The 14,755-nt window shown below is 48.9% G+C and overlaps 1 protein-coding gene across 1 annotated transcript; it reads right to left on the bottom strand.

Moving 5' to 3' along the window:
* Positions 1-9,238: 9,238 nt before the first annotated feature.
* On the bottom strand, positions 9,239-10,531 carry LOC136522150 (gibberellin-regulated protein 5-like). The gene is made up of 2 exons (XM_066515939.1): positions 10,189-10,531; positions 9,239-10,090 (listed from the first exon to the last, which is right to left on the bottom strand). The coding sequence occupies exons 1-2, from the start codon at positions 10,255-10,257 to the stop codon at positions 9,833-9,835; spliced, it is 327 nt and encodes a 108-aa protein (XP_066372036.1). The 5' UTR covers positions 10,258-10,531; the 3' UTR covers positions 9,239-9,832.
* Positions 10,532-14,755: the final 4,224 nt, after the last annotated feature.

Genomic DNA, 14,755 nt, shown 5'->3' with positions numbered 1-14,755 from the left:
GCCGCGGGCTCTACCTCGCCTGACCTTTGAGGGCTAGCTCCGCCTCGCCCAACCCCAAGGCTGTGGGCTCCACCTCGCCCAACCTCTAAGGGCTGGATCCACCTCGCTCGACCCAAAGCCATGGGCTCTACCTCTCCTAACACCGTGGCTGTGGGCTCTACCTCACCTAATCTCTGAGGGCTAGCTCCGCCTCGCCCGACCTCTGAGGGCTGGCTCCACCTCGCCTGACCCCAAGGCCACGAGCTCCGTCTCTCCCAACACCATGGCCGTAGGCTCCGCCTCACCCAATCTCTAAGGGCTGGCTCCACCTCACCTGACCTCTAAGGGATGGCTCTGCCCTTGGGTTTGCGCTCCACCTCGCTCGGCCTCTGGCCATTGGCTCCACCTCGCCTGACCCTGAGGCCACAGGCTCCGCCTTGCTCGACCCTAAGATCATGGACTCTGCCTCGCTCGACACCGTGGCCGTAGGGTCTACCTCGCCCAACCTCTGTGGGCTGGCTTTGCCTTGCCTGATCTCTAAGGCTACGAGCTCTACCTCGCCCGACCTTGAGGCCGCGGGCTCTGCCTCGCCTGACCCTAAGGCCATGGACTCCGTCTCGCATGATGGAGACCCATGCCACCACCAACCACTCTAGGTCCAAGTGTATGGGCCTGGGTCAAAGCTCTGACACTAGGGAAGGGACCGACATGCCTCGATGTAACCCGTAGCCATGATGGGTCATACCCAAGGGTTCACATTAGGAACATTGTCGGTCATATCGGAGTTGTTCTGCCTAACTCTCGTACAAACACTGATAGGAGCTTCAGTTCACCACGATGTTCGCTAGGACAAAGTGGAACGCCATGACTGGCACACGATGCCTGCACATGGCGCTAGTGATGGATAGGGTCATGATGTGGATCCATCCCTATTGACATCTACAGGGTCAGCGGGACCCGCATGAAGGATAAGGACATCCTCTCTCAATCTCTCTTGCTTGATGTCCTCCTTTTCTCTGCTGTAACCCGTGCTTTCCCTTGGCCTATAAAAGAGAAAGCAGGGCACCCATGAGGGGTATCTGACCATCCAACAATCAAATGATCGATCCAGGCTAGACCTGATCGAACCATCATGAATCCATCGAACCTCGAACCGATGAGAGCACAACACAAGCACACGGCCGAGCAACAACCGAGCTCTTGGCACCCGTTCATTCTTTCCACTAGAGACTTGAGACCTATCCTTCTCTCGCCCGTTTGTAACCCCTACTACAATTTTTGTGTGCTAGTAACACGAGTGGTAGCGATGAACTAGACGTAGGGACGTTCTGTCCGAACCAGTATAAACCTCGTGTCCTCTAAGCACACCATCTAAGTTAGACGCACAATACTAGAAATTTACTCGTTGGTGGTAACTCGAAACACTGATAGGGATGGTGTTCCTTGTTTCCGAGAAACTCCTGATGTAGCTTCGTAGAGGTTCCCTAGAGGTCCGATGGAGTTTTTCTAGATCATATTTCGTGCCAGGCTACTGGCACGTTGCCATATAATTTTTGATGAAGACTTTCTTGAGATCATCCCAAGATTCATTAGAGTCCTCTCTTAGGCCCATCAGCTAATTTTTGACTGATTGGGAGAGCATGACAGGCAAATATTTTGCTATCACATTGGTGTTTTCTCCGGCGGCACATACAACGATCTCGTAGAGCTGCATCCACTGCTCGGGGTTAGCCTTGCCATCGTAGGGATTGACCCCAAAGATCTTGATGTCTGCGGGCCACTATACAGCTCTCATCCTTGCTACGAAGGGGCGGGGTACCATCGGCTCGATAGCTTGGAGTGGTCGGAGGCCGATGGGGTCACCATGTTGGTCGTCGTACTCCTGCCGGCGTTGGAGCTCTGCCTGATGCCGCTGGGCACGACTGTTCTCGATGCGATTGCGGGCATCAAGATTGGTGTTGATACGGTCGCGGGTGTAACCGCGTAGGGTTTGATTAACCTCTTGGTTGGCGTTATGAGATGGTCGCCCACATTGATTTTGTGGTCCTTGTGATCCAAGATTGATGGCAACATTGCCCCTAGACCCCCCTTGGACGATCTGGCCGCTATGGTAACGACTCTCCCCATTATGGTGAGAACCACGGGGTTACGACTATGAACGGATGTTGTCGAAAAGGACGGAGCTGGGTTCTAGATGTCATTGACATGGATCTAAGCTGCTTTAAGCAGCGCTTGGATCTTGAGTACCTCCGATGTTGGTGGGAGTCTAGCCAACTCATGGTTGGCCACAACAAGATTGGCGCTCGGCGTCTGCTCCACTTGCTGGTTGTCCACCATGAGGAACTCTTGTTGGAGATTATGAGCGAGAAGCGGCGGGTCACCTCTGGCAGCTTGGTCGGTGTTTTCTGCTTCTTTATTACAACGTCGTTGGTGATCAGCGTTTCTGGCTTCGCATTCACGGCGCTGGATACTAGTCTCTCCGTCGATAGCAATGCTGTCATGGCTAACCATGAAAAGCTCTCTCCCAAAGTCTAGAGGGAATGGTGGACAACTGCTGGTAGAACCCTCGAAGTATGGCTCGGGGCTTTCCTCCAAGATTGTGTGGAGCGTGTCACCCGGAAGATCTGTTTGGATTTGCACCATGTTTACCATTGGCGTAGGCTGGTCGGCCTCAGGGAGATCGATCTGATAGAGGTCGTTGACGTGGCTGCGCTCGGCTTGTTCAGCGAAAAGATGGTGCACGGCGTCCCGACAGATTGGACCTGCACCCACCAGCCCGAAAAAATAGGGCTTCAGTATGTTCTCCGTCGGGGCAGGGAGTGATCGGCGTTGAACGGTATGCCCTTGTAGAGTTGCCGTGATCACCAGATCAGAATCTGGCCTCCTTGAACGATGTGGCCGAGTAGGTCGCCCGGTTGCAGCGGCTTGGTGATCTTGGAGTACGGGAAATTCATCGCTTGCTCTAGATTGATCTAAGACCGAATCCACGCGGAGCTGACATTCCGCTAAGCGGTCTGTGACCTGATCGATGGATGCGGCCAGATCATCATTGCTGATGGATCTCCTAACCCAGCAGCGATGTGTCGGGATCGGAGATGTCATTGTAGACGTTGGCACAATCGCCGCAGGGTGATTCTGCACCGCCTCCATGATTTCCTCGACGCCGTTGGCGCCGATGACCCAGGTCATAGATCCGGCCGTGAAGGTCTGGCCTGGCTTGTGAAGGATCATGGAGCTCAGGAAGCGGATCATCTGGCTCACCATGGAATCAGCATGCACAGCCCCTACCTGGCGCGCCACTATCGATGAAATCTGGTTGGCAGTCTACCAAGGGGTATACCCGCGCTAGTAGATGAATCGGTGGAGGTGCGTATAATAGGAACCAGATGATAACAGGGACACAAGACACAAGATTAATATAGGTTCAGGCCGTCAGCATAACGTAAAACCCTACATCATGTGCTCTGTTATTTTGTATTGATTGTATATCAGATTCGATATATCTCGTCTAGGGGACCCTGCTCCTCTTTATATACTCTAGAGGGGTAGGGTTACAGGACAAATATCTTATTTGATATTATACAATAAATCACATCTTCTTGTAGCCTTGCGGTGCAACCTACCAGTGTCGTGCGTCGCACGCCTTGATCTTATGGGCTGGGCCACCTTTGATGGTGCGACCCATGTCTTATCTTGTAGGTACCGGAAGTATATCCCCCACAGTAATAGTTCTCACAATTCAGTTGTCTTGCAAAAGTTCCAGTGTCTTTCAAGACAGTCAGGTAGTGACTACCTCTCAAAAGATTTCAGAGCAGCACAAAGGTGGTTGGACTTGCTAGCAAGGTAATCTATAATCTATTACATGGACCTTCTTCGTGACGGTGTATTTCTATTTGCTTCTTTCTCTAATTTCTAAACTATAGCTAATATTGGCCTCCCTTGATTTTCTATTCTATAGCTACCAATGAGTATCAGCCTATTTGGCTGGTGCTGATATGATCGTGGATTATTACTGCTGGCTGCTTTGGTGTGAGAGAAAAATACTATTTTGGCTGGAAATTTACGATCGTTTACGACCAAACGAACAGGTTGTATACCTTTTGCGCACTTCTTATCTTGGTCAACTTCTGACTTAAGCAATAACCCAGTTCCCTGTCGTTGATTGTAAATTCTCCAATCTCCCTGGTTTGCAATATAGAATCATATTTTAGTGCTTCATTTTTCCATGTTCACCGGTTTTAATGTGCATACTTTGGTCTTTGTAGCACATTGTAGCACAGGTTCAACCCCATTTTTCCATCAACACCTGTGAATTCTGAACAGATTCCTCCATCCGGCGCGACGATCACTTCTTTACCACATTACTTCATCCTGGACCACAAGCCTCAACATCCGATCGGATGCCATAAAGAATCGGACCCTCCTATGCACCGCATCATGTCGACGTCATTTGTATCATATATCTAGCTATGGCGCTGTTCGGCTTACCCTATATTTAGCTTGTTCGACTTTTGTTTTTAACCGAAATAGTATTTTTCTCTCACAACAATTCAGCCGGAACAGTATTTTTCAGCCAGTTTCAACCAAGTTTCAAACCAGCGAACGGGGTATATATGATATCTACGTCCTGTACATATGTGTCCGTCATGATATCCACTCGTGGCTTCTGTATCATATACGCAGCCACATGTAACATATATACATCCTTTAGGTGTGTATGCATCAATGTACCCTACTTACATACATCACCACTGTCTGCAACATGTGTATGTTACCTGTATAAACCTAGAAATACTCGCTTGCGCTCGCGCGCAGGGGCGCGCTCTTTGTACTAGCTGGCTTCAAGTATTAGACTACCCACAATGTGAGTCAGAAGCGATGCCGAAACATGGAAAAGTGACTCTTGGCATCTGGTAGTGCCATTGTGTGAAGCGATGCCGAGTTCAAAAACATTGGCATCGAGGAATCTACATGCATCGGTGCTGAGGAATAAAATAATATTTCATAGCCGGCGTTTGCTGCTTGCTCATGCATAGGAAATGAAGATGATGCTCTGACATTGGTCCCTACAAGCACATGTACGTCGATGCTGAACACTGATGTTGGAGTATTTTTTTCAGCATCGGCTGTGATAGTTTTCTCAGCCTCGACTACGCTGTGGGTAGTCTTACGGTTGGCGCTCAGACTGCGCGATTTGCGAGGACCACTTTATATATTTTATGTAAATATAAACAAAACTAAATACAAGTAGGTCCCTAAATACAAGTAGCAGCCGTGGCCCAGCACACCTACAAAAGAAACCCCATCTTCTTACGTTTCAACCCTCAATGCACCGATGGAGTTTACAGTAGTACTAGCCACTATTTTCATGTGGAAAAAGAGACGTGGCAAACTAGCCTCACAAGTCCCGTCTGGTCGTCGCCCAGTGCCGGCCCCAGGGGCAAGGCACGAGCTTCGACGGCCGAGGCCCAACCTCAGGTATATAAATTCTTAGGTCTTATAGTTTATTAGATAATAATAAATTAATGAGAAGAGAGACATAGAACCAGTCAGGCGGCTCAAAAAGACAATATCGGTATTTCTTTTCTAGTTTCCTTTTTCCACGGCACTCGGGTAGAGAGGAGGCGAGGAGTCACGCTGCACACAGCACACTCTGATCGTGAGTTCGCGATGTGCGCCTTACACACGTGGAGTTGGCGAGCCGTGCCGCCGTGAAGAGCTAGATTACTGGAGACACGGACACGGAGCACGAGGACGGCGACCAGACATGGCTCCACGACGACGACATCTTGATTCTTGGCTTCTTACGAATTGCGATCACCGATCAGTTGTTTAGGCCCAATGTATTTTTTTTCTTTTTATTTTTAATCTAAATTAATTATTTGTATAGTATTCTAGACTTCTAGTACTTTGTACCCATATAGTCATATTCTTCTTCTAATTTAGGTGTTATAATTTTAGAATGTTACCTAAGAAACATTTGTCATGGGTGAAAAAAGAAAACAAATATATTATTTTTTAATCTACATTGTTTCTCGATAATTATCATACATCTACAAATATATTGCTTAATCTATATTGTTCCTCGATAATTATCAGACATGTTAAATTAAAAATATGTTATTGAATTTGCTTTCGTTTTACAAGTAAAATTAGTGCCTATATATTATAAGATTTTATACATGGTCAAGGAGATCGCCATAAGGCCCTTAAAATCCTAGACCGGCACTGTCCACGCCGTGAAAATGTCCGATCAAGCGTGTTGTTCGGCCCGGCGACCCCCGTGCCAATCATCATAGTCCTATTTGCTCATATGACTGAACTAGTGAACTAACAACTAGTCCGTGACTAGTGGACTAAAAATTAGTCTACCTGTTTGGATACTTAGAGACTAAAAATTAATCAACTACTTGTTAGTTCTATGGATCCAAACATGGCCTAGATATACTCATGTGGAGTTCAACAAAATTAAATTTTTTATTTTATAATTTTTATATGATTTACTATGATTTTCAAAGATTCAGACGAAATAAATAAAAAAAAGATAAAACCGCCTTTGAAAACCGCTTATAACCGGTTAGAGAGGTAAAACAAATGATTTTAAAAGTCTAGGGAGTTGATTTACCCGGTTTTAAAGTTAGGGAGGAAAATCAGACTTTCGCAAAAGTTGAAAGAGGTAATGTAGACTTTTTCCATAAAACAATAACTAAAGCCCACTTGTGTAAGGCCCATATATATGACTGCCTAGTCCATTTAAGTTGCCTATGCCCAAGAGCTTCTGGTCACCTGTATATTATAAAAAAAAAGCGCCTCTCCTAGCCCAGTACATATGTATGACCTTGCATCTTCTATGGTTCCGCTCGTCGGTCTCAGGCAACATGAGGTGTGATTGGTTGTCCCGAGGGCGTATATTGGAGGCGTAGTAACAGTGAGCCAGTGACATGATAAAACGATTATTTAGTTGCTAAATAAAAACGGATGATTGTAATGATCTTGTGCCGTCATATGAAATATCGCTGTGTACTCCTTCCAAAGTATCTGTCGTTTACGTTTTCCGAGAAATAACTTTCACAAAATATATATTAAAAAATATTAATATTTATGATACATAATTGGTATTATTGGAAAGATATTTAAATCTAGTTTTTTAATAAATTTATTTAGAGATACAAATGTTACACGTATTTTTCTACAAATCGAATCAAATTTATGACACGGAAACCCAAAGCGATAGATAATTTAGGACAGAGAGAGTAGGTGTTTTGTTTACAGCAGAGGGGAAGCTAGCCAAAATAATCAGCAGGGTCTTTAACATTTCAAACTAGGGGCCTGTTCGGCAGGATTGAAAAATACTGTTTCGGTTGATTGTTGTGAGAGAAAAATACTGTTCTGGCAGGACATAAATAGTTATTTCGTGAGTGAATAAGTCAGGCAGGCGATAAGCCAGCCGAACAGCCTATAGGACAATACAAAACTTTCATGCAGGTTTTATTCAAGGTATTGGCTAAGGCTCTGGGCACCATTGCAGGGACCTGAGGATCAACAGGAGATCTAGATTCTCGCTTACCGAAACTTGGGCCTCGTTTGGTAGAGCTCCTAAGAGCTCTAGCTTCTCTAACACATTCACTGTTAATGACTATTTACAGTTGCTATTTTCCTCTTCCCTCTCTCCTCTAACAGAGTCAGGGCTTCACCTGTTCCCACTAGCTTTGTGAGAGGAGAAAAAAAGTTCCTGTGCATGAACAGTGAATACGCGGTAGAAGCTGGAGCATATGGGAGCTCAACCAGACGGGGCCTTGGAGTCGATAGCTATGCAATTTTTTGCCTTCCATGAATAGCTGTTTTTTAGGTTTGGTCAATAATGTCAAACTCTGTTCGTAATGTTTCTAGAGCGCTTTCGTGGGTGAGTTTATAGCTGCGGCCATCTCTCTATCATAGTTTTGGACTGATGTTCTATCTAAAAATATATAAAACAGTATTTTCCTTCGATTTTGATAATCCTTTGTCGGGGTTGGCGGACCCCGACAAAGTGACCCAACTCCGCCCCGGCCATCCTTTTAGTATCAACTATATTTATCATGGGCTGCTAGTCGGCCTGGGCATTTTTTAACCGCAAACCGAACCGAACCGCACCGAACGGAACCGAAGTGTCGGTTTTTTCGGTTTTCGGTTTGCGGTTCGGTTTCTAGTTTTGCACTGTTCGGTGTTCGGCTTCGGCTTCGGCTTCGGTTTTATACTCAAACCGAACCGATTAACCGAACAAACCGATGTACACACGCGTCTGTGAGATGTGAGCGTGGTTCACGGACCCAAAAAAATCATTCAATCGCGCTAAGTCCGCCCCCTCCTCAGTTCGCATCCGCCTCTCCTCGCGTCCGCACCTCGCATCCGCCCCCTCCTCGCGTCCGCACTTGGCGTCGCATCCGCGTCGGCAACTCCACCTTCTCCTCCACCAACTCCGTCTCCTCGATCCTCTTCCTCCAACACCATGGCGCCCTCCTCCGTCGGCACGGCTCATACCCTCTCCTCCGTCGCCTGCGTCCCTCGCGTCTCCTCTCCTCTCCAGCTCTCCTTCCGACTCCTTCACATCCGCCGTCCACCCGCCTCCTCTCCTTCCTTTGCGGTGGTGTAGGCAGTCCGCCACCCTCCTATCTTCCTCTGACGGCACCGTACCGCCCCTCCCTCCTCCTCACGCCACCGCCCCTCCTCTACCAGCGAGGCCACCCCCATCTCCTCTCCTATCATCTCTAGATCTAGATCTAGAAGGGAAATATGACGACTGCCATTCTTGGGTTCGAGGTGGTTCGAGGAAGGTCATGCCGTCGTGCGGCGGCGCACGGACGATAGCGGCGATGGGATCCTAGCGCTGGCAGAATGTCTCGGTTAATTCGGTTAAAACCGAAAACCGAATTAGAAAAACCGAAACCGAATTCTGCGGCTTTCAGTTTTCTGCAGAACCGAACGAGTGATGGAGGCTAGAAACCGAAGTTTTTTATGACCAAATAAACCGAACCAAATTAATGGTTAAAACCGAACGCCCAGGCTGAGCTGCTGGTGGGCACGTGATGATGGGCCTGATCTGATCTGCTTATGGCTTTGTTTGCCTGCGTCTCTGCGCTGAATGCCCTGTTCGCGCTCCGAAACCTTCCAGATCTGACTCACACCCAAGAGGCCAAGACAAGACCAGATCTTCTCTTGAAAATGCGCATTTGCCGCGCCAGCACACTCAAAAACTCAGAACAAAAACACGACCATTGGAAGTTGGAACAAAATAATGCTGGTGCATCAGGACTGGTACAGCATACAAGAATGCCCACAGTAGCAAGGCTATCGGGTCTGAGTGACAGGCCCCACTAATCGCGTGGGATCTCCGTCATTAGGCCAGTTAATCGGTTGGTAATTTTAGTTGACTCGTACCAGTGGAGCACTAGTGCTTACCACTGCTTAGGGAAGGGGATTCAGGATTGACATGGCATGGCATGGCATGCCACCCTACCTAGGAATCCTCACTCTGTCTCGGGCTATATCCAACAACAATAATACGTAAAATACAAGACCCGTTCATTTTTTTTTGGGAGGTTGTCTCTATCAGACAATCAAAAATAGATCTTACGTATAACCTATAGGTAGACTGATTTTGGATCGGTTGCTATTTTCTCGTTGGAGACGGTCTGAGTAGGAGTAGCTCACTATGGAGCACGCAGATCTGGCTGGTAGCATTCCAGATTCAGCAACGGGGCACTACTAATAAAATAAAATACCTAGCCTAGTGGGTAGAAGAACAATGCATTCCAGATTCGGAGCACAGCAGAGCAGGGCAACAATGGCGGCCGGGACTGGTGTGGATCTACATCTAGGGGCACTTGGGCCCTCCTTCCTTGGTCTTCCAGTTGTTGTAGCAGGGGCAGGCGCCCTTGTTGCCGTAGAAGCCCGGCGGCACGCAGAGGCACTTGGCGCAGCACTTGTTGCAGAAGGTGAGGCAGGCCTTGGCGTACTGCGTCTGCGAGCACCGCGACGCGCACTTGGGCGAGCACTCCCAGGGCTTCAGGTTGCCGCCACCACTGGGGCCGCCGCCGCGGCCCTTCTTCCCCTGCTGCCGCGGACCTGCAGACTGAGGAGCGAATCGCCCGATTAGTCGGCAAGCTTTGTACGTACACGAATGCAGAATGTGGCTGACTCTTGAGAGGCTAGAGCAGCTAGCGCGCTTACCACGGGGAAGGCGACGGCGGCGAGGAGCAGGAATGCGAGCACCAGGATGGAGACGACCTTGCTCGGCATCGCTCGTCCTCGTTGGCCTCCTCCTGTGCCTGAGCCTGACCAAAGTCCAAAGGTGAGGAGAACCTGTTGAAAGCGAGAGATATTTGGGAGGGAGGGCGTCTGGTTCCGCCCCGCTGCGTTTATATGGCCGACGAGGCGAGGAGCAAAGATGGAGCGGCAGTGGACGACGGTGGTGGTGGTGGCACCGTAGTACTACCACGGTAGGAGGGCGGAGAGGTGAGGGCAGTTATGGAAGCGTACCGCGCGGCCAGGACAGGCCCGGCCCGGCATGTGCGGCGCCAGCGGGTGCGGAGGGAAAGGCTGCCGAGCTATATGCCCCGTCACGCTGGCAGCTCCGCTTTTCTGCCGCCCCTGCGTGGTTGCGTGGTTGGGCTCGTGAGCCACCACCACCAGTACACCACCACGGGCTCCATCCAGTCCAGGACCCGTGTCGACCGACCACCATTACTTGCTCACCTGCCTGCCTGCCAAACCAAAACCGGTCCTACGATTGCGTTGTGATTAGCGACAGCTGCCTGTACTGGTAGCACAGCATGCGGTTAGATTCTTTTCAGGATGCGGTCGTATATTCTAATCACCGTTGTAGCTGCACTGGGCTGCCAGGGGCACATGGCCTGATGACACCTAATCTATTTCTTTTTCTAATAGAGCCAGCAGGAGACTTGCAGTACCTAGGTCCCCGTTCTCGGGCGGGAGAAGAAGGGGAGAAAAAAGTCGGCAGGCTATTATTGTATCCGGTCTGCTTGCTAGTGCTGGTCCTTAGTAATATTGTTCGGTTGGCTGGTTTATATCGTTGCTGGTTCGTAAAAAAATATTGCTGATTGGTTTGTGTGAGAGAAAAATATTATTTCGACTGAAAATTTACGATCATTTACGACACGTCACAGCCAAACGAATGAGCTGGGCCACCGCTGGTGGGTGCAAATTGCAGTGCAACTAGCTCAACAAACAAGTCGTCGAGCGATAGTATCAAACCAAGGGCCATGGTTTGGCACAAGAGACATGGGGCAATTCAAATTAGGCCACTACGACACTACTGTATCGTCATGGCTGTCGCTCCCGTTTAGAGCAAAGCTCTGAAATTGTGCTCAACTTCAAATTTGCGGGAAACAATGGTCGGCCTTGTTCATTTCGCTGAAATTTGGTTATGCTGATTTGTTGTGAGAAAAAAATGTTGTTCCTTTCCTTGAAAAGCAGTGCCTCCGCATCGCCAGTCGCCTCGATGTTGTTTCAGCACTTTAACACTTTCTGCTGCTTGACCAGATGATCAGAGCTCCAAGAAGCAAGAATACTAGAATTGACAAAAACTGCCATGCTAGCCCGTTTCGCGGCAGATAGCCCGGACGGAGCCCCAGCTGCGGACTGCCCGAAGCAGATCCCGCCGATTTTCGGAAGGCACTTGCTCCACAGGAAAAAACGTTGCTGCTCTGGCAAGTGGCACGGCCGATCCTGCCTCCCCATCTGAGCCGTCGCCTCGCCTCGCCGCCGAGTCGTGACCGCACGGCGTCGTCGTCCACGATCCGGCGATACCATCGCCCGTTGGCCCATTGCCTTTAGGAGTACGAGTACTCTTCAGCGGCATTCGCATGTGAGCACCGCTGCAACGCTGCGCCTCGCACATGGTCATGCTGGCGACCAGGCCTGGAACGCCGTGGTGCTTGTAGCCTGGCTGCGGGCCGCTAGCAGTGGCAATGTACCATCATGATGGAGCTTGTTTCACCGATCAAGCTTTATTACAAATGGAAAGTAACTGTAACGTATTCTTTCGGTGTAACGTGTGATGATTTTTTTTTGAAAAATAATATTATTTCATTAATTAATTACAGATCTAGAAGCCGTAGTAATAAAATTGCATATTTAGGTGACAATCGACCAGGAGGTGATAGGAGTCCAATCGGTCTCAGGGACGATAGGTACTTTCACTGTCCTCAAATAAAATAATTTCTAAAAAAATCCGTGCTAGAGTTTTTTTTAAAAAGAAATATATTAATATCCCAGATTCTGCATCGACCAATGTATATGACTGTTCATTGAGTTTGACTAACTTTAGAAAAGAGTAACAACATATGACATAAAATAAACGTGTTATGAAAATATATTTTATGATAAATCTAATAATACTAATTTGATACCATAAATTTAACGTTTTCTTTAGTATTTTGGTTAAAGTTTATAAAGTGTCGACGAAATACGGTCGACAGTCTACCTAGGGGTATGCCCAAGGTAGTAGATTGTCGGCAGACAGATGCGCAAGTCACAAACAAGACGGTGACGCAAGACAGACACGAGGTTTTATCCAGGTTTGGCCGCCAAGAAGGCGTAATACCTACGTCCTGCGTGTGATTGGTATTGCTGTATGTCAATGAGAGATGTTTTTTAGAGGGATTCCCTGCCCGCCTTATATAGTCCGGGGGGCAGAGTTACAGATCTGAAAACTAATCCTAGTCAGTTACAATTGCCATATGTGGCCGGATAAGGATTCCTACTCTAACCGACCAGGATCCTGCTTGATCGCCAAATCTGCCTTGACTCCTTACGCGGGACTCCAACCAGGTTGGCTGGGCCGCACGTCGTCTTTCGGCTGGACCGAACCCATCGATCCGGGCCGGCCCAAGCTTAGCCGTAAGGGTATAGGGGTTAATACCCCCATAGCTAGTCCCCGAGCACCATGTATTATGCTGCGACACGCCATTTCAACCTTCTCCGACAAGTTTTGCCCGAGTCCTTGACATCTTTCGACCACCGTCGTTGCTGGAGAAATAGGTTGTCCGAAGAATGTATGGTGCTCTTAAGAAAAAAGAAAAAGATTTCTGTCCCGGGAAGTGTGCCCACTTGTATTTCTGAAAAGAAATCTAAGTGCGTCTCGGAGCGTAGCATCTTTGATCATCAGAGGCGTAGCGGTCAAAAAACAAACACATTCACCGTAAGGTGAAGTGTGCCCACTTAGTCCCCGAGCCTGGTAGTAGGTGAAGTAGGCACGTGGTGCCAGGGTCTAAAAAGAATTCCCAGTTAAGTTGAGTACCTAATCGTCGTACAGGCTATACGAGATGCACTGGCAGGTGCATCGTACCGATGTAGTCCCCGAGTTTGCTGGAAGGCGAAGTATGAGCCTTGTAGCAAGGTCTAAATAAATATCTCTCAACTGTATATGAGTACAAATCACATGTAGCCGAGGAGAACGATTCTCCGATCAGTGGTCGGGATAGCCCCCGAGCACACCAGCTGTTGGAGCAGTCCCCGAGCACGATAGTAGTCGGTGTAGTCCCCGAGCACGTCAATGGTCTGGGCGGTCCACGAGCACGGCAGTGGTCTAGGCAGTTCCCGAGCACGGCAGTGGTCTGGGCAGTCCTCGAGCACTTCAGTGGTCTGGGCGATCCACCAGCACGGTAGTGGTCTGGGCAGTCCCCGAGCACAGCAGTGGTCTGGGCAGTCCCCGAGTACATCAGTGGTCTGGGCAGTCCCCGAGCACAGCAGTTGTCTGGGCAGTCCCCGAGCACTTCAGTGGTCTGGGCGGTCCTAGAGCATGGCAGTGGTCTGGTCCATCCTTGAGCGCGAAACAGGCATAAAAAACTCGAACGCCATTAATGTATTTATTCGTTGTATTTATTTATCTCTATTCTCTACCAAGTCCAGTCTGACACGCCTGGTCAAAAAAGCAAATGGGTATAGTACGTCATTCTGTCTTCTTACTCTTTTCTATCAAACAATCGCCTGGCACCTGTATGGAGGTGCGTCAGTGTGGGCCCTCTTACACTATCAACGAAGAGGCGCGTACACTGGTAACGAAGGAGCGCATTTATTGGCATTGATTTCGAGGTTGTGTGAACAACCGTCTACGGCGCGTGCGCACGACTCCCAATAATCTCGGGCGAACGAAACGACAGAGCTCTTTGTTTTATATAATGTAGATCTGGTAAGTTACTCACACTGTTCCCCATTGTCATCCGCCGCCGTAACCTTCTTCTTCCTCCTGTCGAACCCTATTCCTCCGAAAATCATCGCCAATCCCCTCGCCACCGCATCCACCCCCTTAGTGAGGACAGACCAATGGCGAAGAGAGACGCCCAGAAGAAAGGCGGGGTCATGGCGAAGGAATGGTGGAAGTCACGGAGCAATGAGCAGACCATCAAGGACCTCGTCGCCATGGGAGTGCTTCACAACAAGGCACTCGCGGGATGGCGTGCGCCGGAAGGAGAAAGCTTCCCCGATTCACAACCAGGTGAGATTGTGGTTTTTGAAGACTTCTTCAAACGTGGTTTCGGGATTCCAGTGCATCCATTCCTTCAGGGTCTCTGCTTATACTACGAGATTAGGATTTACAATCTGCATCCCAACTCGATTCTCCTTATCTCCACCTTCATCCATCTCTGCGAGTCTTATGGTGGCTTCCAGCCCCATTTCGACCTCTTTCGCCACCTGTTCTATCTTCGGAAGAAAGGAAGCGGTGGCTCGAAGATAGCCGGAGGCATCTACCTAAATCTGCGCGATGGCATGAAGG

Source organism: Miscanthus floridulus, chromosome 18 (assembly GCF_019320115.1).
Source record: "Miscanthus floridulus cultivar M001 chromosome 18, ASM1932011v1, whole genome shotgun sequence".
NCBI classification, from domain to species: Eukaryota; Viridiplantae; Streptophyta; class Magnoliopsida; order Poales; family Poaceae; genus Miscanthus; species Miscanthus floridulus.
Note: the sequence above shows the minus strand (reverse complement) of the source record. Positions and strands in the feature narration are given on the sequence as shown.

Coding starts and splice junctions, on each gene's coding strand:
- LOC136522150 (XM_066515939.1), bottom strand. CDS start 10,257: ATGCCGAGCAAGGTCGTCTCCATCCTGGTGCTCGCATTCCTGCTCCTC. Junction 10,091..10,188: donor CCGCCGTCGCCTTCCCCGTG/GTAAGCGCGCTA, acceptor TTCGCTCCTCAG/TCTGCAGGTCCGCGGCAGCA.